General features: G+C 45.5%; 1 protein-coding gene across 1 annotated transcript in view; it reads right to left on the bottom strand.

Annotated features, from left to right (window-relative positions):
* Positions 1 to 26307, bottom strand: part of TRIO (trio Rho guanine nucleotide exchange factor) — a 5246815-nt gene that overhangs the window by 4510619 nt on the left and 709889 nt on the right. The window contains exon 6 of the mRNA XM_086965300.1: positions 17776 to 17898. Coding sequence (XP_086821426.1) covers positions 17776 to 17898 — 123 coding nt within the window. The remainder of the gene's footprint in view (positions 1 to 17775; positions 17899 to 26307) is intronic.

Raw genomic sequence — 26307 nt, 5'->3', positions numbered from 1 at the left:
GGTTGGACTAATAATAAAATAATTGGCAGTCAAGTCAAGTCAAAAGAACTTTATTCGAATGTACATAGTAACATTCATAAAAGCACATTTAAAAAGAAAATTTAACAGTTAATCCATACATTACTCAAAATAACAAAAAGTATCAGTTTACAGGCAGAATACACAGTATAAAAACATTCTAATTAAAATAATTAAAAGAGGAACTCTCGACAAGAACACCAATTATCCCTCCATGCTTTTCCAAAATTTGATCGCAAGTTTTAAAAAGTTACATACAAACAAAGTGCAATCACTACTTAGTAGTTGGAGATAATAAAGTACTGGTCGAATTTGTGCAAAGTTCAGCTTTTGTTTTTTTTGTTTTTTTAAAACAAAGATCTTTATTCGACATACTGCATGGTACACATTACACATCCCACAATGTCTCGTACATTTGAACATAGCAATATTGTTAAGCACCGTAGTGTGGATACGTTGGACACAGCCATTTAGCCGGTATCCCGGGGGCCCGGTGGCAAACAGTACAGCAAGTATACAAAGCCAACAGCGGCTAACCATAACATTGCAGGAGCACGAGTAGCGCAGTGGGTGGTTAAGTTCTCATGTTGTCCTCAACTTACATGTGCCCTGACAGCGCTCGCGAGTTGCGTGACCAGTGTCCTGTTTGCTTGTGTACCTAAAAATCTTTTGAGTATACAAAGGCAATAAACTAACTACCCCAACTAACCCTCACCCTCCCCCAAGCGCCAGCAACTATGCGTCTAGTGATGTGCCCATGGTGCGTTATCGGCCAGTACATACCGAGCTACCTACAGAACTCTACTATGGTGGCCCCAATCCGGGTCCTATGTTAAGCGGGAGCTACGCTACGGGAGCTACCACTGGGGTACCCTCGTCACCGCCCAGAGCCCCACGTTCACTGTTCCTCCCGTTCCTCCGGGGATTCCGGGGCCTCCTGTGCCTCGGCACTTTCCATGTCATCCACCTCGCTTTGTTGTATGTAAGCCTGATATAAACCCCAGACATTTTTTGGCCTGCTCCTGGGTGGTAGTGTTATACTGTAGTGTTCGGACTGCGTGCAACAATAAAGTAAGTCACCAGCCCATCTCTTCTTTGTGGGAAGCGGGCCCCGCATCCAGCATATGGCCACCACTCTTCTGGCTATCAGTAGGGCCATATCCACCAGGCGCCGCTGGGATAACGGGAGTGGCTTCGAGAAGCCCAGGAGTGCGAGGTCCTGTCTAGCGGACAGTTCTGAGCCCAGGATCGTACTAAGTTCCGAAAAAACGTCAACCCAGAATTTATGGATGCCCGGACAGTACCATGCCATGTGGATAAAGTCAGCAATCTGCGTGTGACACCTCTCACACTCCGCCGTCTGCCTGAGCCCATAACGGTGCAGCCTCTCCGGGGTGTAGTATACCCGTTGTAGAAACTTAAAGTGCACCAGCCTATGCCGTCCATTGAGTGAAAGTCGTCTGGTGCTGGAGCAGCAGTAGCGCCACATGACGTCGTCAATTGGAAGTTGCAAATCCTTTTGCCATTCCTCTCTAGCTTTCGAGCACTGTGGCAGCTGATGCGCCACTCCCAATTTGTTCAATGTGGAGACTAGTCTGCTAGATGAGGGTGAGTCAATCACATACGTGAGTTCAGGGACCTCCGGCGGCTCCGCCATCTCGGGGCCCAACAAATCCTTCAACGCGTTCCGTACCCTGTGGAACTGGAAGCGCTGCAGCAGCGTGGCCTCCGGTTGCGTGGCAAAGAGCTGCTCCCAGGACCCGACGACTCCCTCGGTAAACCCATCTCCCATTTTAGTGATTCCCAATGCACGCAGTGCCTCCGAGACCCCTTTTTTCCTTAGCGGGCCCAGCCAGAGCGCCCAATCAATCGGCATCTGAGGCGAGTGTAGAAAGCTACAGTCTCGTGCCCGGGCTAGCGCGTGCCATGCGTGGTTGGTAGATTTAAGAGAGTCTAGCTGACCAGTGGCTCGATCTACCGGGAGGCAGATGGTGGCCGGAAGGGGAAGAGGTTCCGCAAACAAGCGTTCCAAGGTCACATGAGGGATGCTGGGGTCCCCATGGATCCAAGAGTGTAAATGGGCTGCCTGTGCTATACGGTAATATCTTTCCATGTCGGGGTCTCCCAGACCCACCATTTCATAAGGGAGCAGTAGTGTCGTCCATTTAACTCTAGGTTGTTTACCCCCCCATGCCAGCTTAATGAGTACTTGCGTTAGTTGTTGAAGAACGCCTTTGAGAGCACCACCGGTATATTGTTGAAGAGGAAGAGGAACCTAGGCAGCACCACCATTTTCATGATGGCTATTCTGCCCATTAGGGACAGCGGGAGCTTGCACCACGCGTCCACGTCCTCAACCAGTTTCGCATATGCTACTCCATAATTCTCCCGGACCAGGACATCTGGGTCAGTGTGAAGATGTATGCCCAGGTATCTTACCGAGTCGGTGGTCCATTTCAGGGGGTATTCCATGTCAAAGGGCTGGGTCGTGGGGGTCAGCGGGAAAGCGATGGACTTGTCCCAGTTTACCCTGAGCCCGGAGAGGGCGCCAAATCGCACAACCTCTCGCAAAACAGCCGTAAGGTTCGTTTCCGGGTCGCGGACATAGAGAAGGGTATCGTCGGCATACGTTGATATGCCGATTTTATACGTTGGGAAACTGATACCTTCTAGGCTGTGGTATTCCCTGATTGCGCCCGCCAGTGGTTCCGCTACTAGCGCGTACAGGAGTGGCGAGAGGGGACAACCCTGTCTGGTGCCTCTGCTGATGTCAAATGGGTCTGTGACCCTATCCCCAACCGCAGCCTCGCGGTGGGCCGGTAGTATACGGCCCCCAGCATCTGCAAGAACGGCTTCCCCAACCCTAGTCTCCTAAGGACCCTAAGCATGAAAGGCCATTCCACTGAGTCGAAGGCTTTTTCCATGTCCAGGAAAACCGATAGGGCCGTGTTCTCCTGGCGCACATGTTGCATCGTCCCCAGTACCGTTCGGATGTTATAAATCAGGTTTCTGTTGGGGACAAAGCCAGCTTGTTCGGGTGCTACCAGATCCGGTACCAGGAGAGCTAATCCCGTGGCCAGAACCTTAGCAAATATTTTAGTGTCAACGTTTATCAGGGAGATTGGCCTGTAAGAGCTGCAGGCCTCCGGGGGTTTCCCAGGTTTTAAAATGGTGATTAGTAGGGCTTCCCTCATGGACTGGGGCATACTGCCTTCCTCGCATATGTCATCGAACAGGGCGATCAGGTGTGGGACCAACTTGTCCTTGAACGACTTGTAGAAGCCCACCGTCAACCCATCTGCGCCTGGGGCACTGCCGGTGCGCATGCTCGCCAGCGCTTCCAAAATCTCGTCCTCCTGAATTGGGGACATCAAAAATTCCCTGTCCGAATCTGGCAAAAATGGCATGGCGATATGCTCTAGGTAGTCGTCAATCTCTGCCTCCACCCGCAGTGATCTGGATTCATACAAGTCTGCATAGTACTGTCTGAACGTTCGGAGGATCTCATCTTCATCAGTAATCACCTCACCCTTGGGCGTGAGTAGTTCATCCACCACTAGGGGCTTCCTGGTACTCCGCATCATTCTAGCTAGCAGTGCACCCGGCCGCTCCCCCTCTCCATAAGAACGTGCCGTGGCGTATTTGCCCATGTGTAGTACCTCTCTATCAGCCAGGGTGTGATATTCGGACAATAGGAGTTTAATTTGAGCCTTGTCCGAGGCATCGGGCCATTCTGTAGGTGCCTCTCTAGAACTGACAGTCGAGCTTCAAGTTGTTTCAAGTCCCGCCTTATAGATTTAAGCACGCTCGAGTGTTTGGACATTGCCATACCTCGAATGAAGACCTTGAAGGCCTCCCACACTGTTTGGAAACTGTCAACAGACCCCAGGTTTTTCTCAAAAAACGTATCGATATCTTCCGCCAGCTCGCCCCGAAACGCATCGTCCAGGAGGGAATAGGGGGGAAACCTCCAGGTGAAGGGGGGGATTGTTTTCTTCGGAAGCACTAGGCGGAGCAATACAGGGGAGTGATCAGAAAGGGTGCGGGGCAGCACCTCACAGCTCCTGATACTGTCTAGTAGGGTCTGAGTCACTAGCCAGTAATCTATTCTAGTGTGAATGTTATGGAAGGCGGAGTAGTGAGTGAAGCCACCTTTCGTGGGGTGCTTGCTTCTCCATACGTCCACCAAGTCCAGTTTGAGCATTTCCGCTCCCATGTGCAGAGCTGAGGCCACAGGCCTCCGGACAGGCCCCGTTGACCTGTCCAGTTCTGGGTCGAATACAAAATTGAAGTCCCCCCCCACAACATTCTAGAGGGGACATGTGTTCTGCAAAGCACAGCTAGTGTGGTGTAGAAGACAGGACTATCATAGTTTGGCCCATAAACATTGACCACCACCCAGTCGTGACCCCTGCCCACACACGTGGTGATAACGAACCGACCCTCCGGGTCTGTCGCTAGTGGGACCAGTTTTAACTGTGAGGAAGGGTTGATCCAAGTGAGTACCCCCCGGGAGTGCGTTGTGAAACCTGCAGCTACACTATGTCCCCCCAATCCCCTGGTCTGTAGCATTCTGCTGGTGAGTGGTTGGTGAGTTTCCTGCAGAAGGGCGAGGTCAACGCGATGTCTGTGTAAGTAACTGAGGACCCTACGTAATTTACGGTGATCATTTAGCCCCATCACATTCCATGTTAGCAAGTTCAGCTCCTGCAAATTGCGTGTAGCATGCTCATTGCTAGCGTCAGTCATCCTGGCGGCAAAAACAATAGGATGCAGGCAGCCGCATCATTCTCCTGAGGCTGAACATCAGACAACACATTGCTTGGCATAGAGTTTGAATTCCCACAATCAAAATAACCGTCACTATCCCCAACTCTGTCCCCCCCCCACCCACAGCAGACCTCCCCCAACCTGGCCTGACAGAACCCAAGCCCACCCAACGACATCAGATCTCTTTACCGCCCCCCAACACCCCTGTAACCCAACTTATACAGTCCCCGAAATGACTCTCTCCAGAGCTTGTAAGCCAAAAGCGCAGGGGCTGACGTCACCAGCAAAAGCAGGTATCAAACAGTCCAAAACCGCTTTCCTACTGCACCCCAGCGCCATGCCCCTTGCCAATGTTCAGTGCCAACATAAAATCAGTCCGATAAACGCACAGTGTCACTCCCCCCCGCCTCCAATAGTGCAGCTCCCCTCCAAATTCCAACAGCGACTCAATCCCCCAACCCAGATAACAAGTACTGTGTCACGATACTGCCGCCCCAGAAGAGGAGCACTCCCGGTTCCCCGTACTCCAAAGACAAATCAGTAAGATCTCACCCAGTCGGAAATCCACAAAGCAATGCCAGGACTCAATCCATGCAGAGTAAGCACAGCACCATCGTCGCACCGTGCACATCACGACGTTGGGCAGCATCCTCCCGGAGGCGGTGTGCTGACCACTGCAAAGCGGTGACCAGGCTGAACAAGTGTAGAGTACTCAATCCTGCTCCTCTAATAGCGATGAGGAATCAAGGTCCTCCTGGTCTCTCCTCGGGCTGTTCCTGCGCTCTTTGAACCACTCCTTCAGTGATTTCTGCAGTTCCCTGGGGTCAGTGAAGAAATGCGATTGCCCTTGTCTGTTAATCCGAAGCTTCGCTGGGTATAGCATCGCATAGTCCAACCCTAGATCACGCAGCTGCTTTTTGTATGGTGCAAATTGTCTCCTCTCCTCCTGGACCTTTGCAGTAAAGTCCGGATAGAGTGAGATGTCCATCCCCTCATATTGCAGCTTGCCCTTGTCTCTAGCCAAGCGAAGTGCAGTGTCTCTATCCCGGTAGTTCAGGAGCTTCGCTATGATGGGCCTCGGGTTCGCACCCGGCTTCGGTCTGGGTCCCAGTGTGCGATGGGCCCTCTCCACTATAAACATAGGGGAAAAGACCTCATCCCCAAGCAGGGCTTTCAAGAGTTTCTCCACAAAGAGCTCCATCTTGCCAGTCTGTGTAGTCTCCGCCACACCTGTAATACGGATGTTGGATCTCTGCGACCTCGCCTCCTAATCCTCCGATTTGTCTTGGATCACCTGCAAAAGCCTGCCAAATTGCTTACGATCCTTGTCCCACTCCGATTGAGCTTCCTCCGCCTCGGTCAACCCTCGCTCCGTCATGTCAAGACGCTCAGCGTGTTTATCCACCCGTACCGACATGCGGTCCATGCGATAGGACAGGGCATCAATTTTAGTCCCAACCGATGCTATGCTGTCTTGTATCCCCTTCTCCATTGCGACCAGCATTTTGCGGATATCCGAGCTGATGGAACCTTCCGAGGCTGCTCCCTTCGGCGACGTCTCCGGAGCCGGCACTTCGGACCCCTTGGCTCGGCGCTGCTCAAAGGTGAGTTTAGATTGTGTCCTATCATTTTTGCCCATGGCTAGTCTGGTGGACATGTAAGCGACCCTCACCGCAGGTGTCTGCGGCACGTCGGAGCGGCCCAGTGTTCTTCTCGGCTCCCACGCGGGCCCCAGGCGTCAGCTCTCCGTCCTCACGCGATACCAGGATGGCGGGGGGCCCTTGCAGCAATTCGCACCACACGCCCACAGCAAATAGTAGCACCCCACGAGACCTTGCAGATTAACACGCCACAGTTCATAAGCGATGTGTCTCCCTTAAGCACAGCGTGTCTTGATGAGGACTCAGTCCGAATCCCGGGCAAGGTGTTCCCGGTGTCTCACAACCTATCAGGGCCCAAACATTGGCCGAAGTACCTCAAGCAGGTAGCCGAGCCCTCCGTAGCCGCCTGCGCTGGCCTTGACCTTCCCACTATGCGCAGTCCTGCAGCGCAGCCCCAGTCAGCCTCAGGCGTTGTAGCAAATGGCCGCCACAGGGCCAGACCCGACTCCAAGATGGCTGTAAACGTGCGTTTGGGGGTGCGCCAGCAGGTCACCTTCAAAGTGCACCACAGTTCTGTGTTTGGGAAAGCACTCACCCTTGACAATGCTCGAGGGGCACAGATCTCAGCAGTAGTCCTGGCAGGAGAGGTAAGGTCTTCCTCCCACGTCGCGGGTCCACCGGGACCCCCGGGGCCCCCGCAGTCTAAGTCGCCGATCGTCGGTGCCTCGGTTCCAGGCCTCAGTCCTCCACAGGCGCAGCGGTGCGAGCATTGCACCGACAACCCAGCAGTCCACGCCGGCTGTCCAAGGCCTCACACGGCTGGGTCGGGCAGGTAAGGCGATGCGAGCGGGGGGGCCGAGGCAGGGTTACCTGCAGGAGCGTTCCCGGGTGCTCAACAGCAACTCCTCGGATTTCGTTCACCAAGGTCCCGGGCCGCCGCAAAGCAGGTCGCATCCAGCGCCGTGGTCCTCGGCAGGGAGAACGGAAGGCACGGGGATCAAACTCTCCATCCCCATCCCCGGGTCCTCTCCTCCGGATCGCTCGGGGCCTCCCAGGCCGCACGCAGAGTGACGTCGCCGGGGTTCTCCTTCAGGCTAACCCGCGGCTTCAGGCCTGGTCAGTCACAGTCAGGATCATCCCCCGGGGCTCTCCTCGCGGCCGCCGAGCAGCCCGATTTCGGTCCGTCTGGGTGCTCCGGGCGGAGCAGGGGAGCGCACCACTGCAGCTGCGATTATTTAGGCACTTTGAGGATAACTTTGAAGGATTTTGCTGGGGCCTCGGCGAGGAGCTCAGCGCTCACACGTCCAGCATGGACGCAAGCAAGCTCCGCCCCCCCCAAAGTTCAGCTTTTTGAGTATTGGTTTTAGGTATAATTTCCTCGGTATCAAATAAAAAGGGCAGATGAATAAAAAGTGTGCCAAATCTTGCGGAGACTTATCGTCGCAGCCGCAAGATGGCAACACTGGTCCCCGATGGGCCCCCCTCGGTACTGCCAGTAGAAGATGAAATAAATCTAGCCAGAACCTCGAGAGTAAAAAACGTCATAGCCTGTCAGGGGCCATGACAGGTACGGTTCCATAAGTACAGAGGTTTTTACAAGTACATGTTTCCGTACACTGTCTTTCTTTAGTTTGGCCTCCTCCCGGGTTAGGTACCTAGAGGAAAGAAATAACTTCTTCACAAAAGTAACATCCGTTTTTCTAATGAGTTCAGGGTTTGTAAAAAGATTAGGGCGCTCTAGTTCAATTAGGCACTTTCTAATATATTTAAGCCGGGGAACTTTGGATCCGTTTTCCCAAGTTATTGCTTCTTGTAAAAAAATTTGGGTTAAAGGTATTGCAGTATTTGTCCAGCAGTTTAGCCAACAGAGTACAGGGTTTAAGGCTAAACTGTCGCTCAAGTACGACATACCTAATTCTTCGTGAACGGTAAAGTTACCAGTACCCCTTGGCACCCTCAGAACTCTTTTTAGGAAGTTATTTTCTGTTGTTTCCAGGCCTTTATGGGAAGTAAACCCCCATAATTCACTACCGTAACACGCAATGGATATACTTTTTGCTTTATAAAGTTGGAGCAATACAGCCACTGGTGAATTACCCATTTTCCTTGCAAAGTCTAGTATGGCAGCATTTGCCCTTGTTACCTCTCCAATTTTCCTCTGTATAGCGGGTCCCCAATTCAACTGGTGGTTCAAAAGGACACCCAGGTAGGAGAATGTCTTTGTCACAGGAATTTTTTCCCCATTTATATTAAAGGTATTTGATTTTTTGTACCCCAGGCCTACCTTCATGACGTAGGATTTTGAGTTGTTAATACTCAAATCCCGAGATTGCATAAAGTCATGAAATGCTTTTAGCAGAGTTTGTAATCCCGCTGCTGCCCTGGAGATCAGGACTGCGTCGTCCGCATAAAGCAGTACCGGCAGTCCTTTCCGACCTACATAGGGGTAATCGACTCCCGTGTCTAGAAGATATTGTTCTAAATCGTTAATATACAGATTAAATAAGAATGGGGCTAGAATACACCCTTGGCGAACACCACGATGTATTCCAAATTCCCTTGTTACTTTTAGGTCTAGAGTATATCTGACATTGGCTCGTGTATCGGAGTGCATATCGGCTAGGAAGTTTATCAAGTTCTGCTCTATGCCCATTTTAGCCATGACATCCCATAATCTACCCCGATCTACGCAGTCAAAAGCTGACGATAGATCCATAAATGCCATATGGATTGTACCTTCTCTGGCCATAGTATATTTCCCTATAATCATGTATAGGTTCAGGCATTGGGTTATCGTTGAATGACCAGGCCTGAACCCATATTGAATCAGGGAAATTATATTATTTTCATCAGCCCAAGATGTTAATCTGTTTAAAATTACACCCCCTACCACTTTTGCTATGGAGTTAATTAAAGATATTGGTCTATAGCAAAGTGGACTACTGCGGTCACCTTTTTTGAAAACAGGTACTATAGTAGAAATCCCCATGGAGGATGGGCAGCAAGACGATGCCGCTGCGTTAATTACTGCGGTGAGGACTGGGACCCAAAGTGATGGCAGGGATTTAAAAAGATCCGGGGGGAGGCCATCAGGCCCCGGGGCCTTGTTACAAGTTAGGCCTTGAATACCTAATTCAATCTCTTTAGCTGTAAAGTGCAATAAGTTCTCCATAGGAGTAATAGAAGAGTATTATGCCTGGGGCTTATTACTTTTAAAAATGACGCTGAAATGAGTGACCCAGTCTTCCTCAGGAATGTTTGTGCCAAGTGCCGTATTACTTGGGTCATCAAATAATGGCTTATTTATGATTTCCCAGAACCTGGCACTATTACCCAGGATTTTCGGATCTAAAAGAGACTCCCTGGTACTCGCCTTAACCTCTCTTTTCCGAGTTGCGAGGCATTTTTTATACTGTGCACGCATGGCTTTAATACAGGCTGGGTCTCTAGGTTTAGCTTTTAAGGCTGTCTTGAATCTCTATTCGCCTTGGAGCAAGAATGATCAAACCATTTTGGATTATTTCCAATCCTCCCTCTTACAGGCACAGTTAATAGAGACCCCACTACCGCAGCGACCCCCTCAAAAGCAGACAAAATTTGATCGGGAGATGATGTGGATGATACACAGGTTTCAAGATTCAAACTGCAGAGGTTATTTATCGCTGTATATAGATTATCACTGTCCACCATAGTCCATTTTAATTGGCGCTTTCCATTTGTAGTTTTTATAGTTCCACGGCTATCACTGTTCTTTCGCAATTCCAGGATACCTCCACCAACATTAATAGAGATCGGGTTATGATCACTATGGGTACTCCATTGAATGTGAAAGTCCGAGGCAAAGTTCACAAGGTCAGTAGATAGTAAAATGTGATCTATATATGAACCTTTTGAGTTACCTTTAAACGTAGGAACTTGAAAGAGTGTATGCTCCGGTGTCTCGGACATGGCAGCGACCAGATTATATTTGTCCATCCTATTATTTAGCAGTGTACCGCGCCGCGAGTGGTCAAAGTGAAATCCTTTTATACTGTTGCACCCTAAGTGTCCAATGGGTTTCTCTCCAGGATTCCCACAGGGGTGTATGTTAAAATCACCAGCAATCAGCAGTTTACTCGACAGTTTATCTCTGTTGTCGCACAGAAAGTCACTCAAGGGCAATAGATTACATTCTCCAGACTGATTTGATGCATTATAAAAGTTAATCAGAGTCAGAGTGGATTTACCCCTTTTTAGCTCAAGTACTTGTAGATTCCTGTTACCTGTGTGTCGGATGGTTTTGTGGTGGGTAAGAGCCAAACTTATATAAATGGCCAAGCCCCCCTTTGCTCTCCCACTGTTAGAGGGTTCAGCCTGATTTAAAAAACTTTGGTATCCCTCGATGTGAGCAGATTTTGTATCTATCAGCCAGGTCTCTTGCAGGCATATCACTGCATATTGTTTAACAAAGGACAACCAGGTGGGGTCACAAATTCTATCGGCCAGGCCTGCCGTATTCCATGAAATAAGACTTGTAACGTTTAGGTCAGTACTTGGAGCTGCAGCTGTAGCAGCTTTTTGGAAAATGGGCTCTGGTCTGGCAACTTCCTGTTCTACTAGTGCGTTGTGCTGTTGTTCTTCATTAATTAATTTGTGGCTAAGAACTTGTACATTATTTATAAACAGCTCTAAGCTATTTTGTGGGGGTAAGCACTTATCTGATGTTCCTATGATGATGCCCATTTGCTCAGATGTTGGAAGACAATTGGTGGTATCAAAAACAATAGGACCCTTTATGCTGTTACTTTTGTCTAATATCAGTTCACGTTCTGCTATGACCTTGTTCGCACAGGAAGTTTGTGATTTGGGTAGTCAGTCAACCCCCTCCAAATCACACTGGTCATAAAAGGCATGAAATCTATTAGAAATAGGGACATTATACTGATTGTTTATGTTAGGGAAGTGGGGGTATTCCTGTTGGTGTGTCTGATACAAACCTTCCCTCTACTCTCTGGGTACATTGTTGAATAATCTCTAGTTCTATAATTCCAAGGTATAGCCTGGCCTGGATATAATTGATCACCCAATTCATGGAGGCTGATTTTATCGGTATTTTGCCAATGTAGGTGTTGATTAGTGTGAGTATAGGACCCTCTCTGTTCCCCATAGGGATGGGGATACCTGTTGTTTGGCCCAGGACCATTAGAAGGGTAAAGATAACTGAGGTCCTTTGTACGGATCAAACTATTTGTGAAACTGTCCCTCCATCTGGTAATATACCTTGCCACTCTGGTGTCGTTAAATGTAACAATAATGCAGTCTCCTTCTGTAGATCTGTGGCCCACCCAATCTACCCTCCTGACATGTGCTATACGGCCGTCTAGGTGAGGTTGAAGAGGCCTATGGGTGGTTAACCAATGAGACACCTTATTTTTTAACTCCCCATATGTCTCTGTCTTTCCCTCAACTAATTTAGGAACACCTATCATCACCATTGTGTAGGGATGAGACTCTGGCGAGAGATTAGTATGTATAGGTTTTTTAGGCGGTTTTTGGGTTGGGTTTACATTGGGGTCGTTTGTTGACACCTTTTGTACTACCAGGGGCCTTGAGGATCCATGCTGGACAGTTTGTTTGTCCGGACATAGACCCTCAGCTGCCCATTCGCTCTAGTCGTTTTCCACTAGAGGCGACTCGGGGGTGGCGTTTGTATCTAAAATATCTGCTGGGACACTGATATTATTAAGGACAGTGGAATTTGTATTGGAAACATCCAGGACAGTCCCTGTGACAGCACCTGTCAGCGACAAAGATAGTGGCTGTTTAGCATTGCCAATATCAGGAAGATTTTTTAGTCGTGCAGTCTTTTTATGTGACAATTTTTGTGGGCATTTAGATAAGGCCTCTTTTGTTGGTAAAGAATCAATTTTTTCCAGTATTAATGCTGTATTTTTATTATGTGTAGAGTTGGATTTCTCCGTCAATTCTTCCAACTTGATGATTCTTTCTCTTATTGGTAACAAGAGAGACCTTATTAAGTGTTCTATACGGTCCAAAAAAATAGTATCATCTAACGATGATAAGTCGGTTTGGCATGACCGGTGAACACTGCCCGATGTGTTATTTGATGGAAAAGACTGGTAAGTATTTAGGTTGTTTGTCTGTTTTGTTAATCTAAAAGTAGACCAAATATCTTTAACAGAGGCTTTGTGTCTACAAGTAGATCGTGAGATTTGTTTCCTATTAATTTTTAACTTTTTCCCGTGCCGACTTCTATATTTAATTTTCGGAGTGTCCTTTTCACTCACTGGGGTGTTTGAGAATGGTAATCCTCCTGTGATTACTTCGCATGATAAGGTTAACGGCATATCCTTCGTTGAAGAAGGAGTACCTTGGTGTATCTGTAAACTGTGATTGAGTAATGTGCTACTTTCTGCACTGTTACAGATTATTGGTGTGTCTGTGTCTGGGGTGGGGGACTCTGTAGCCTGGGTATTAGGCAAACCAGTAAAAGACTGCATCAAGAGTGAGTTCTGTGAGTTAGTACTAAGATCAAGTGTGTTAGTAACAGGGATGTTATGTAGTGATAAATTAGGAAAACATAAGTTGGGAGTTAGAAAAAGACGTCTCTCAGTACTTTGAATAGCATCAGCCACGACATTGATGGTTTTCTGCAGCATGATGTCAATTGCAGTAAGGGTGGGCAGAGGTGTGATGGGAACCACTTTGTTCCTGGTTGAAGATCTGGTAGCAATAGGAGTCTTTTTAACTTTCATCATGCTATAGTTTAGTTGTCCTTGGTCAGACAGTTGAATTGCCACAATAATAAACAGATGCCTTTCCTTCAGCTCGTGGATATTGGACACTGTACAGATAGCCAGGTAATATATTATGTCTCTCACCTTATGCAGGATGATTTGGGCCAAAATCAAAGGGGGGGTAGCCCGTCCCGTCCTCCTTGGGCCTCCGAGGGCCCGCCCTTTGCCCGGACTTAGCCCTGGGCGCTCCCGCGCGCTCCCGCGACGCGGGGGTGACGCTGTCTTTATGCGCCGCCTGGCGCGATGGAATTGTCGTCTTCCGCCGCAAAGCCTGGCGGGAGTTGTAGTTTTGTGTGCCCCCCTCCGCTCGGCGGCCGCTACTCTTGGTCAGTTGCGGCGGCGGGAGGGGGACGCTGCAAGGCAAGCACCAGGGTCCACGGCAAATGCTGGGGGCGAAGTTTCACTCTCTCGGTCAAGGCTCCTGGGTATTATTTTTCCGCGTCACCCGCTCCACCGGGGTGACGCTGTCTTTATGCGCCGCCTGGCGCGATGGAATTGTCGTCTCCCGCCGCAAAGCCTGGCGGGAGTTGTAGTTTTGTGTGCCCCCCTCCGCTCGGCGGCCGCTACTCTTGGTCAGTTGCGGCGGCGGGAGGGGGACGCTGCAAGGCAAGCACCAGGGTCCACGGCAAATGCTGGGGGCGAAGTTTACACTCTCTCGGTCAAGGCTCCTGGGTATTATTTTTCCGCGTCACCCGCTCCACCGGGGTGACGCTGACTTTATGCGCCGCCTGGCGCGATGGAATTGTCGTCTCCTGCCGCAAAGCCTGGCGGGAGTTGTAGTTTTGTGTGCCCCCCTCTGCTCGGCGGCCGCTACTCTTGGTCAGTTGCGGCGGCGGGAGGGGGACGCTGCAAGGCAAGCACCAGGGTCCACGGCAAATGCTGGGGGCGAAGTTTACACTCTCTCGGTCAAGGCTCCTGGGTATTATTTTTCCGCGTCACAACCAGTCACAACCTAGCATTTTTTATTTCTTCCCCCCTTTTTTTGCACTTCACTGAGCACAATTGGGTTACTATTATCACCTAAACACACACAAGAACCAGCTCCGCTGTAAACAGGCGTTGTAGCACACTGGGAGGACGCTAGGTCCTTCCAGTGGGAACCTGATGATGAAGCATGTCACCACCAGGTTGGTGAGTGAGGGTTCTTCCTAACCATCATTCTGTGTATGGCCTTCACCATTTTTCACTGTTCTTTGTCTGTCCCTCACATAATTCCTTGTGAGGTTCTGTGTTTTTTAGTCGTGCCACTCTCCTGTTGTTTATTAATAGTAGAACTAGGGGTAAGAGAGTGAATACCTATACCCTTACTCTCTTGTTGTTTGATTGTGGGTTAACTGTTGCCATTCCTTTTTCTTACCTACATCTTCCCTACCGCTCAGCCAGGATGAGCGCTTGGTGATGAATGGAATGCTGAATGCTTGGGTGCATGATGATGTGCTGAGTGTCAGTAGGAGTATGCAGGCTGAGCAGGAGGGAGCCTGCTCCTGGTGGGGCGATCGGCTATCATCTACCTACTTACCTGGAACTTACCTTGTAATTAAGCTTAAATAATCAATCTATAAAATATACACTTCGGCTAATGGACTTTGTATTACATTTTGTTGACGATTTGAACAAGAGCCTACCTGTTGTTAACTATGTAATGTAAGGAACCTGCTGAAGAAACTAGAACTACGGAATCTACTGAAGAAACTGGAATTAAGCAAACTGAATCTTGAAGGAAACTCAACGCCCCACCGCTGACCCTCATCACCTGGACAGCCTGTGGCATTTGACTTTCTTGACATTAATGAACTGATCCCAGCTAGCCCACTTCTTTGTGTGACCTGTCTTAGTGAAACAGACTTCAATGAGTTGTGCAAGTACCGGGAGTTACTATACGTGTACATGGAGCTTTCTGAATTAAAGCTATGATTTTGGATAACTCAGCTAAAGCAAACAGCAGTCTGTAATTTTGGAGGAATGACCAGCATTGAAATTTGTTGAGACAGCTGCGCGTATCTGGAGACAATCAGCAGCATTTCTTGTGACGGAACCGGCAGTGTTGTGAATATACAGCATTTCTTGTAAGAAACCAGCTGCTCGATCGCTGTGGAACTAATGATGAAGGTACTATGGAAAATATTAGTAACAGTGTATTCTGCAATGCTGTGGAGGCATCCTAACTCTGACTTTGGCTTGCTGTGGGTAGTATGGAGTGCGTTCCTTTTACCGTTGGGTTTTGCAGGATTCAAATGGCCGCGACACTGTCATCTGTGAAAATGCCCACGGGCCGCTGCCCCGTGTCATGAAGTGTCCTCTCCTGCTTCCACCCTGAGGCTTCGCTGCGAGCACTATGACACACTCTGCATGAGTCAGCAACAAGCGTCAATCGACAGTGGACCTTCGTGCTTAGTGGAGTTGCGAGGACAGTGAGGGAAGCGCGTCATCACCGTGATGACTGCTAGACCACCAACTAGACCACATATCTGTCCGTTTAATGCTTGCTCCAAGGATACAGGAAGTGGCGTGTGAGCACCGGAAACATGAGGAGGTTGATTTTTGTTGTGCTGCGGCCTTTATTCCATCTACTAATTGAGATAAGGATTTGTGAACTTGAACAAGCATGGGGAGGTGCAGAACTGACAGAGGAACAGGAGATAAGGGAACAATGACGCTCTTGCACAATATTTAGGATTGGAAGCGGAGTGGTGCTTTGTTTCTCCGGTGAGGGATCACTCACTAGGGGAATTTGAAATATTTGTGTGACTGCCTATTTGCCCTAGTTTGCTGCTGATGTTTTATTACATTTATTTTACTTGTTTCCAAGGTCATTATCATTGTTTATGTTACATGGTATGGGGAGTGTATGTTATTCTGTTTTTCCTAATTACGTTTATGCTAAATATGATTTGGATTTACTCTTTTTTTCAATGATTTTAGAGTCTCGTTCACCGGCTTGCGGTATTGTGTTTTTAATAATGGTGTGCATGTGGTAAGGTTTTGTGTTCTTGTTTGTAGTTGTAGGGTTGTGATTACCCTAGTATAGAGTTGTAGGGTGGTGAGTACCCAAGTACCGAGTTGCAGGGTTGTGAGTACCCTAGTGCAGAGTTGTGGGGGTGTGAGTACCCTGAAACAGAGTTGTGGGGTTGTGAGTACCTTAGTGCACAGTTGTGGGGTTGTGAGTACCTTAGTGCACAGTTGTAAGGTTGTGAGTACCCTAGTGTAGAGTTGTAGGGTTGTGAGTACAGAGCTGTAGGGTGGAGAGTACCCTAGTACAAAGTTACAGGGTTGTCATTACCCTAGTATAGAGCTGTAGGGTGGTGAGTATCCTAGTACAGAGCTGTAGGGTGGTAAGTACCCTAGCACAGTGTTCTAGGGTGGTGAGTACCCTAGTACAGAGTTGCAGGTGTGCGTATTTGATTACTGTGCAAAGTATGTTTCCCTGAGATTCTTGTGTGGTCAGAGGTACAGGGATTGTTGTGGGTTACGTCTCGTCCCCTTTGGTCTCGGTATGCTTGTATAAATATGTTCCCTAAGGAAGGGGGATTGGGTAGAACTTAATGTATTTAACTGATTCAGGAAGTGCTGTTTGCTTTAGTAGTGATCGTTGGCATCAGGAATATTCTGCTAATTCTTTTCCTTGATTTCAATGCATGTATACTTTAGGAATAATCCATCAATCATTTGTGAATTTAATATATAGAATGATTTGGTAATGTATCTTTATCTTCTATTTTCTTCCTTTTGGATTATATGCATGTTTCTGTTCTTTGCATAATTTTTATACAGTTTCCATAAGGAAAGGGGATATGTTGTGACTTATATATTGCCATTTCTTTTCCTTAGCTACATCTCTTCCCTACTGCTCAGCCAGGATGAGTGCTTAGTGATGAATGGATTGCGAATGCTTGGTGATGTCATAGAATGCATGAGTGCCTGGTGATGTGCTGAGTGTCAATTGGAGTGTGCAGGCTGAGCATCGGGGAGGCTGCTCCTGGTGGGGCTATCGGCTATCTGCAACCTGTTATCATCTACTACTTACCTGGAACTTACCTTGTAACTATGTTTAAATAAACCATCTATAGAATATAAACTTCGGCTAATGGACTTTGTATTACAACAGCACTGCGGCCACATACCTTTAAAGATTGAATCTTTGTAGCCCTACGTGCAATTTATGGAATGCCCTTCCTCAACATTTAAGATGCTCATGTGCCATACTACAAGTCTTCCAAAATAAAGAGAGAACATCTCCTTTGACTAGCAAAGCGGTATACATTTTCGAAAATATGAAAATAAAAACAATGGACATATTTTGACATTTTCCTGTAGACATTATGGATGGCAAAGCTTGCGCTAAAGGTACACAGAATTTGCTGAGAGAAGATAGAGAGAACAGACTTGTCATTCTGAAGAGAATAATTAGGGAACTAAATAAATCAAGAATAAAGAGATATTGTGTTGGTTCATGAAAAGACCTTTGATTAATTAATATAAAACTTTATGGAATTTGAATAATAAGACCAAACATATCTTTAAAAGTATTTTTCACACCGAAGACAATTCTAGGGGATGCATTTCATGGGAAAAGCTTTGTAATGACTTACCATGCAATTCATGGCAAAGTGGTTGTGTTGTGCCTGAAGTTCCATCGCATGGTTGTGACTTGTGCCAATCTCTGTGTAACTTGTCAGAAACAAACCTTTGTTATGCGTAATCCAGTCAAACATCTGCAAAAGAAAAGTTAAACATGCCAGTTGAATGTCTAAAGCACCAAATCTAGTTGAAGGTCTAAAGCTCCCTATAATAAAGATGATTCCAAGGACAGGAATGCAGATTGAAGAAGATTTATTGATAAGCAGAGAAAGTCAGTCAATACGTGAAGCCTGGGTCGTAACTGTCATCCATGGAATCCGGAACACAGCAGTGTTCCTGATTCCAGGCATGACACGACAACACCACACATTCCCCTTCGTAAGGGAAAATAAAGCAACATAAACAATAGATAAAGAACAAGAACAAACAATATACAATATGAATTCTGAAAAGAAAAGTCATAAGTATGAATAACTGGAGAACAAATTACATAATACACAAATCAGATCACCTATAAAGATGATAGTCTTTAGACCACACAGGAACATGACACTTCCTCTGTGCTCGTTGGACATGCACATAGTCATCAGAAGAACAGGAAGACTTGTTTTCAGGAAAACTGTGGAGGGTTGTAGAACCAGCGAATTTCCTCCAATTGCTAGCACCATTGGAAGACCTCAAGCCGGACGGAACTCTAGACTCTGGGGACACATCCTTGGGCCACAACCACCTAGGAACCTTTACCACTTTAGACAAACTCCACACGTTACCATCTGAAAGTTCAACAACCTGTCTTCCAACACGCGTGACCATCAAAGGACTAGAATACCGTGACTCACCAGACTTGACATTTCTACACTTCTTGACACGGACCCAATCATTGACACAGAACTGGGAAGAATCACTACATAGAGCACGATCAACCTCAACGGCCCTACCTGTACCAAGCATTCTCATCCAAGGTTGACTCATGTTGGAGCCACTCCTCCTCCCTCTCATGTTCTCAAAAGGAGACAGATCACCCATACTTCTAGGTGTGTTTCTGTAACACCATAGGACTTCACTAATGGTTTGTTTACAATTGCTACCATTCTGCAAGGCTAATTGAAGGCCTTCCTTAAACACCCTGATCCACCTCTCAACAATGCCATTACTTTTGGGATAATAAACCGATACACGTTTATGTTTAATACCATTGACGCCCCAAAAACTCCCTCATCTCCTGGGATACAAATTGCACACCATTGTCAGTTGTAATAGATTCTGGAAAACTCTCCCATTCAAACACTTCATTTAAAAACTTGATCACCACACTAGATGTTATGTTAGAAACCATTTTTACCTCAGGCCACTGAGACAACTTATCTATCAAAATTATTGCATACATCACACTCTTGTTGAATGACAAAGGACCAGCAATATCCAATGATACACTCTCCCAAACCCGTGAAGGTCTAGAAATGGGAAACCGTTCATATGAAATATGCTTTTGAGACTTGTCACTCAAACAGCAATCCAAACAGTCTCTGACGTGCCGTTCTATGCACTTATCCATTGCTGGCCACCAGAATTCACTTCTAATCCTCCTTTTCATAGATGTCATTCCAGGATGCCCTTCATGAGCCATTTCTAAAATCTTAGGTTGTAATTCACGAGGCACCACTAATTGCAGACCCCTAAACAATACTCCTTCAACCACCGACAACTCTTGAGCAACGTGAAAGAAAGGAAGAATCTCAGACAACAAAACTTTGCGTGGCCACTGGGTTTTTACAAAATTACAAATATCACTAAAAACAGAGTCATTACAACACGCCAATTTCCATGCATCCTCATCAACACAACCTTTGGAGATTTCACAAATTGACACAACATTATCATCATCCTTGTCTTCTTCAACAATATTGTCATCAGGAATAGGCAATCTAGATAAACAGTCAGCTAGCACATTCCTAATACCAGGGATATACTCCACTTTAAAATGAAAATCCTGAAGCTTGTATTGCCATCTAGCAATCCTTGAAGTCGCTTTTCCACAACCTTTCGTAGTAAATAAATCCACTAAAGGACGATGGTCAGACCAGAGCTTAAAAACAGTACCGTACACATACTTGCGGAAATACTCTATACCCCACCAGCAAGCAAGAGCTTCCTTTTCTAAAGTAGAATATTTGCACTCAGCATTCCTTAAAGGTCTTGATGCGAATCCAATTGTTACCAATTGACCCTTTTGACGCTGCATTAAAACTGCACCAATACCTACATTACTTGCATCAGTGATGATAAATGAACAATGTGCAGTATTAAACGTTGCTAAAGCAGGTGCAGATGCAATGTTTTGTTTCAACAACATGAACTCTTTTTTGCAATTTTCAGCCCAAAGAAATTGAACATTTATTTTCATCAAGTTCCTGATGCTTGTGGTCTTATCAGAGAACAGGGGAATGAATTTGGAATAATATTCGGCAAGCCCCAAGAAAGATCTGAGCTGATCTTTATTCACAGGGTCTGGAGCTAATTCAATGGCCTTGACTAAATTCATTTTCAGGGAAATGCCTTCCTTACTAATAGTATGTCCCAAATAGTCAACAGAAGACACACCAAATTAACATTTTTCCTTTGTAAGTGTAAGACCACTATCTTGCAACACACTTTATACAAAATTATACTTAAAACAAAATTTTCAGAATGATCAGATGGATTGGATGCAAAGATCAAAATGTCGTCTTGGAAGTACAAGACATTATCAAAATCCTTAAAAAGGTTGTGCATCACCCTTTGAAAGACAGAAGATGCTGATATCAGACCAAAAGTCATCCTTTTGTACCTGAAAGCACCTTCTGAAGTGATGAAAGATGTCAAATGCTTACTATCCTTGTGTAACGCTATCTGGTGATAAGCATTAGACAGGTCTAAAGTAGAAAAAATGGATGCCCCCTTCAATTTAGTGAACATTTCATTAATATTAGGCAACGGATGTCTATCCACCCATACGTTCCCGTTTAAATCTCTTAAATCCACACAAAGTCTCACTTTGCCGTTGGGCTTGTGAGCGACAACGACTGGGGATAACCAAACAGAAGATTCTATCTCCTCAATGACATCTAAATCACATAATCTTTTGAGTTCAGATTTTACAGCATCTCTTAAATGTAAAGGGACATTCCTAACTTTATGGACTTTTGGTACAGCATCTTCTCTAAGAATGATTTTATGTTCAAAGTTTTTTAAAAGACCTAATGCAGATGTAGAAAAAACAGAAGGAAATTTCTTTTCACACTCAGAACCGAGATTAGACTCTACACTCATGACCAGGTCAGAATATCCAAGCACTTGTTCAGGATGATTGGGATCCAATTTTATCATTAAGTCCCTCTGTTGAGGCCATCCCAATAAACAAGAGCCATCTTTAGCCACATAAACCTTGGAATTACTGGTTTTACCCTTGAAACTCAGGGATGTCGTAAAAAACCCAAGAATTTCAATGGGTTTCTTCCCATACCCAAGCAACTTTATGTCTGGAGGAGATAATTTTAAACCCGGAAATTCTTTTACCCATTCTTCGCCAATGAGAGTACGTTTTGCCCCAGAATCTGCCATAACATTGATATCCTTTCCTCCAACATTCACAGTGCAGTAAGGAGACTCTTTATCACATGCATTAACTTAATACACCGCAAAAAGAAATTCTTCTTCTAAGTAATCGTCACCAATTTCATTAACATGCTCATCTGAACTTCTTTTTTGAATAAAACCCTTACTTTTAAACTTGTTCTTATTCTTACACATTTTACTATAATGACCTTTCAATTTGCAATATCTGCACACTTGACCAATTGCAGGACATTTTCTGTCATTTGCTAGGTGATCCGGACTACCACATTTAAAACATGCAAATTCTCTCCTCTCTTGGAATGGTTGGTTTCTGTTTCTAAATGAAGATCTTTCCTCAAAATTAGATTTCTTTACAACATTGACCTCAGCAATATTTCTTTCTGCAAGTTCCTTCACCCCAAGTTTCATGTTCTCAAAACGATGTGCGATATCTAATGCTTTGTCTAAAGTCAGATCCTCAGTGTCTAAAAGTTTTCCTTGAAGCTTGACATCAGCAATTTTGTGGACCATTTGATCACGCAACATTTGATCATGAAAGGTTGAATAATTGCACTTAGATGCCAAAACTCTCAAGTCATTCATAAATGAGTCAACAGATTCACTTGGAATTGACCTCTACTCAAGAATTTATGACGGGCAACTACAACGTTAACTTTCTTAATATATTGTTTATCCAACTGTTTGATCGCTTCCTCGAAAACATCTATCGCTTCTTCAGAAGATGTTACACTACCTGGAGATAAAGGTAAATGACTTAAGACATGTCTTCCTTCAGCACCTAAACAGTGTTTTAAAATGGCAAGTTTCCGTTTATCGGTGTAGTCATCTCCACCAATAGCTTCAATGTAAGCATAAAAACCTTCTTTCCATCTTTACCATTCAAGGATAGGTTCACCTGGATTTGGTAGAAATGGAGGTGGAGCTGAGAAACTTTCCATTTTGATAAAGCAAAAACATAAAATAATTTGGTAGATGAATTGTGTTCCTTATTGAATAAGGTCGTTTTGCTTTATATATATATATTTTTTTTATATATATTGTGAGGCAAAATCAAACTTTCTCGCAGAGTTAAAACCAAATCCAACTTTCTCGCAGAGTTAAAACCAAATCCAAGAGTTAATGCCAAATCCAAAATTTCAAAACGATTGATGAAAGACTAATACGCGATGTTAGCACATTCTCATTGCCTTTCATTCAATTTTGTCCCAAAAGATGGCCGCCGTGCGTCAAAATGTGTGAAGAAAACGTTGTGACGTCACGCGCATGCGCACAGGCTCGAACTACCAGACTTGCGTAGTTTCAATCTACCAAGATTCGATTCTTGAAAATGCCCAAAATTATAAATATCCGTCATAGATGGGTACAAAACTGTGGCGGTTTCACCTGTTTGATCCCGCTACGGTCCGTGACACCGCGCAGACAGCTCCGACAGCCCTCCTTGACAGTTCGTGATCCTCCGCATCTGACGAAAAGCAACGATGCAGGTAGGGACTCCAGGCTTGTTTAAAAGTTCTTGCCCAATCGTCGCCAGTATAATAAAGATGATTTCAAGGACAGGAATGCAGATTGAAGAAGATTTATTGATAAGCAGAGAAAGTCAGTCAATACGTGAAGCCTGGGTCGTAACCATGGAATCCGGAACACAGCAGTGTTCCTGATTCCAGGCATGACACGACAACACCACACTCCCATTGAGATCGTGAACCAGACAGACGTCTTCTGTCTGTGACGCCTACATAAGGCTATGAACAGGAAACTATTCTGTTAACTGTGCTCATCTCACTGCCATGCGCTGCTCAAATGGTGCTCACTACAATTTTAATGGCACAGTCACGGAGCGCACACATCCCGGATGCATTTTGCACATGGTGGCATTATCATGGGACTGTTTTTTTTTACTCGTGACCCCATTTAATTGAACGCAGAGCCAACCAACTCCCTGACATCTGCTCTACCATCGGGTCCCAGCATTCAGAGTCCTCATGATGATCGGATATCTCGAATAGGATTCAAACAAACTATGGCGCGGACCTGAAACATCGACTGTGGCGTGGACCCTTAACATTTTTGTTTCATATACTAACATGGGCATTTATATTTGATATGCATTATGATTGCTTGTCTCACAAGTGTATCACATTTAGGAGAGCACCGAGCATGTTTTATTCGCTGGCAGCCATAGCGTTGTAATACATTCTCTGTTTTACATGTTATAGTTGTATTCCATTTGCATTTGTTATCGGCTGTTCTTCATTAGTGTATTGGGAACCTCTGTTTCTGGACTAGCTATAATACCCCTGATGCCTAGTGATTTATGATTTACCCATGTGCCAATAAAACTACACAGGAGTGTGCTGGTTATAGACAGGGATGCTGAAAGCAAAAAACAGGGTTTATTCAGGAGAAGCAGAATTGTCAACCATGTCATGCTTAAAGGTATGGCATACAGGCAACCTAAATAGATGCAATATAAGCCTACCCTGGAGCAACAGTAAAGGGCTCCACCAAAGTTCTTTGTTTAAAGTATTAGAGCAAATGTTTTATAGGGTCCACTAAGGAGAGAGATGGGGCAGTGGCCCAAGGTCATGCACTGGATACTATCAGCCATTGTAAAGAATTCTTCCACATGCATGGGAAATAACCTACGGATATACAGAATGCTCTTTAATCGCAATATGTTACTACATTTTCCACATGTTAACAGACAACATTTATAGCATATGAGCAAATTACTCAACAAGCTAGTTAGTAAGAATTCAGATGTCGCATAGTTACAATGATAACGTCATAACAGTGCAACTCACTCAACAAATCATTTATTGCAGCATGGGCGAGCATCGAAAGTAGCAAGATAAGAAACAAGGTACAGATGTACTAAGCATTTTTTTTTTGTTCCTCATCTCAACCATGGCTGACCCATCAGTACCGTGGGCTCGAAAAAGTGTGACTTGGAAGACCAACATGCTGTCTCAGTGCAGGACTGGTAGGGGTCAATCGTTATGAAGGAGCACCATAACCCTACAGCTAGGTTAGCTTCCCACTAAGTCACAAACCCTTTTGTACTCTTGAGATGGAACTTGCCATTAGCCAAATTACACCACTGCCTATACCACAAATTGACCTTGAATATGAAGGACAGACGTGAATAAGCGAAAGGAGTACGACATGGCTTCGTAATCATTGGAACTGGGGAAAAAAAAACAAAAAAAACCCCAGTTTCTAATTATTGAGACCAATCGAGTTTCAACCAAAAAGCTCTTTTTTCTGGTTTGCCTCCTCTGGAAAGATCCAGTTTCGATATAGAAAGCATGGAGGAACTCTAGTCTTGTAGTGTCTGGGGAGAGGCCTCTTTCCAACTCCTACAAATTTCACGTCGAGCCGCCAAAATTGAGTAGAACAAAAGGTTATTATTTGCACTGCGTTTTTTGTCCTTTACTCCAAAAATTACCAGGCCTAGATCTATATTCACAGTGGTGCCTGTAGAAGATGTTAGTTTGTTGCTTATTGATTGCCAATAAGACGTTAAATGTGGGCAATCGTGAAATATATGTGCGTCAGAGGCTTCAACTTGACCACACCGGGGGCAAGCTACTGGTGTACCGGATGAAAATTTGGACAACCTCTGAGGAGAATAATAAGCCCTGTGAAGGGTAAAAAAGTGGTTTCTTCGCAGCCACGCTGGTTTAACAATGTCCCATAGCACAGTGAAGGACATCTCCCATAATTCATTCACGTTTATTGTTGGGAGTAGAAGACCCCAAAGATGATCTGGAAGGTGGAATATTCCGTCTGTTTCCTCTAAGATTAGGTTGTAAAAGTAGGAAACCTCTTTGGTTTTTAGGGCATTGTCAAGTAAGGAAAATTCTAGTGGACTATTACCACCCAGTGATCGTATTGGTTGCCGAGTGGGGTCTGATTTTTGTGCTGTCGCCCAACTAGAGATCTGGAGAAATTTAAGTCTTGATAGGTTGGGGCCTACCTTTCTCACTAGATGTTCCCAGGAGAGCATTTCCCATTCAAAAAAGAGATCTCCCCAAGTTAAAATCCCAGCTTCTTTTAGCGGGCTTATCAATGCATCTTTAGTCCACTCAGGTGGAGCCGGAAGATCCCATATAGGAGAACCGTTAGAATAGTAGCCTATTTTGGTAATAGTTCTAAGGTTATACTAGGTTCTTGCTAGACCCTGTAGTATCTTCAACTTAATCTTCTTAAAAAATTTGGGATCTCCAAACTTGAATAAGAATCCCGTCTGATTTAAACCTTCACATTTTAGTAGTGTTGAAAACATAAGGCCGATACCCTGATCAGTTGGAGTTTTGAATAAGATTCGGGCATGCGTCAGCTGAAATGCCCAGGCATAGATTTGAATACCAGGGCCAGCCAAACCCCCCTTCTCCCTACGACGCCTTAGTTTATTCCAAGAGATTCTTGCTGTCTTGTTCCTCCATATAAATGAAGTGATGTCACTTTGCATCTTTGCTATCGTTTTCTTCTCAAAATAAAGTGGTAAACTGTTGAAAATAAAGGTCAACTTAGGTAAAATGGACATCATGACATCTCTGCCTAAGAGCGTCAATGGAAGATGTCTCCAAGAATTCATTAAGTTCCTGCAGTCTTTGGCTACCTGAGTAAAATTTATGTGGGCGATCTGGTTGATATCTTTTAAGATTTTAATACCTAAAGATCTCATACTGTCACAGGGTTGTACTGGGAGTGTCGTATTAATGCTGTTCCATGCCATAATCTCAGTTTTTGTGGCATTAATTTCATAGCTGGAAATTTTGCCGAATTTTTGTGCCAGATTTATAACTGATGGAAATGCTGTGTTGATATCAGATGTTAAGATCATGAGATCATCAGCGTATAGAGATACTTTTTTTCCCAATCTCTGTGACTAAATGGAGCGATATTGTTTTCTTCACGAATCA

The sequence above is a fragment of the Lissotriton vulgaris genome, chromosome 4_1 (genome assembly GCF_964263255.1).
Source record: "Lissotriton vulgaris chromosome 4_1, aLisVul1.2, whole genome shotgun sequence".
NCBI lineage: Eukaryota > Metazoa > Chordata > Amphibia > Caudata > Salamandridae > Lissotriton > Lissotriton vulgaris.
This window is presented reverse-complemented; position numbering and strand designations above follow the sequence as displayed.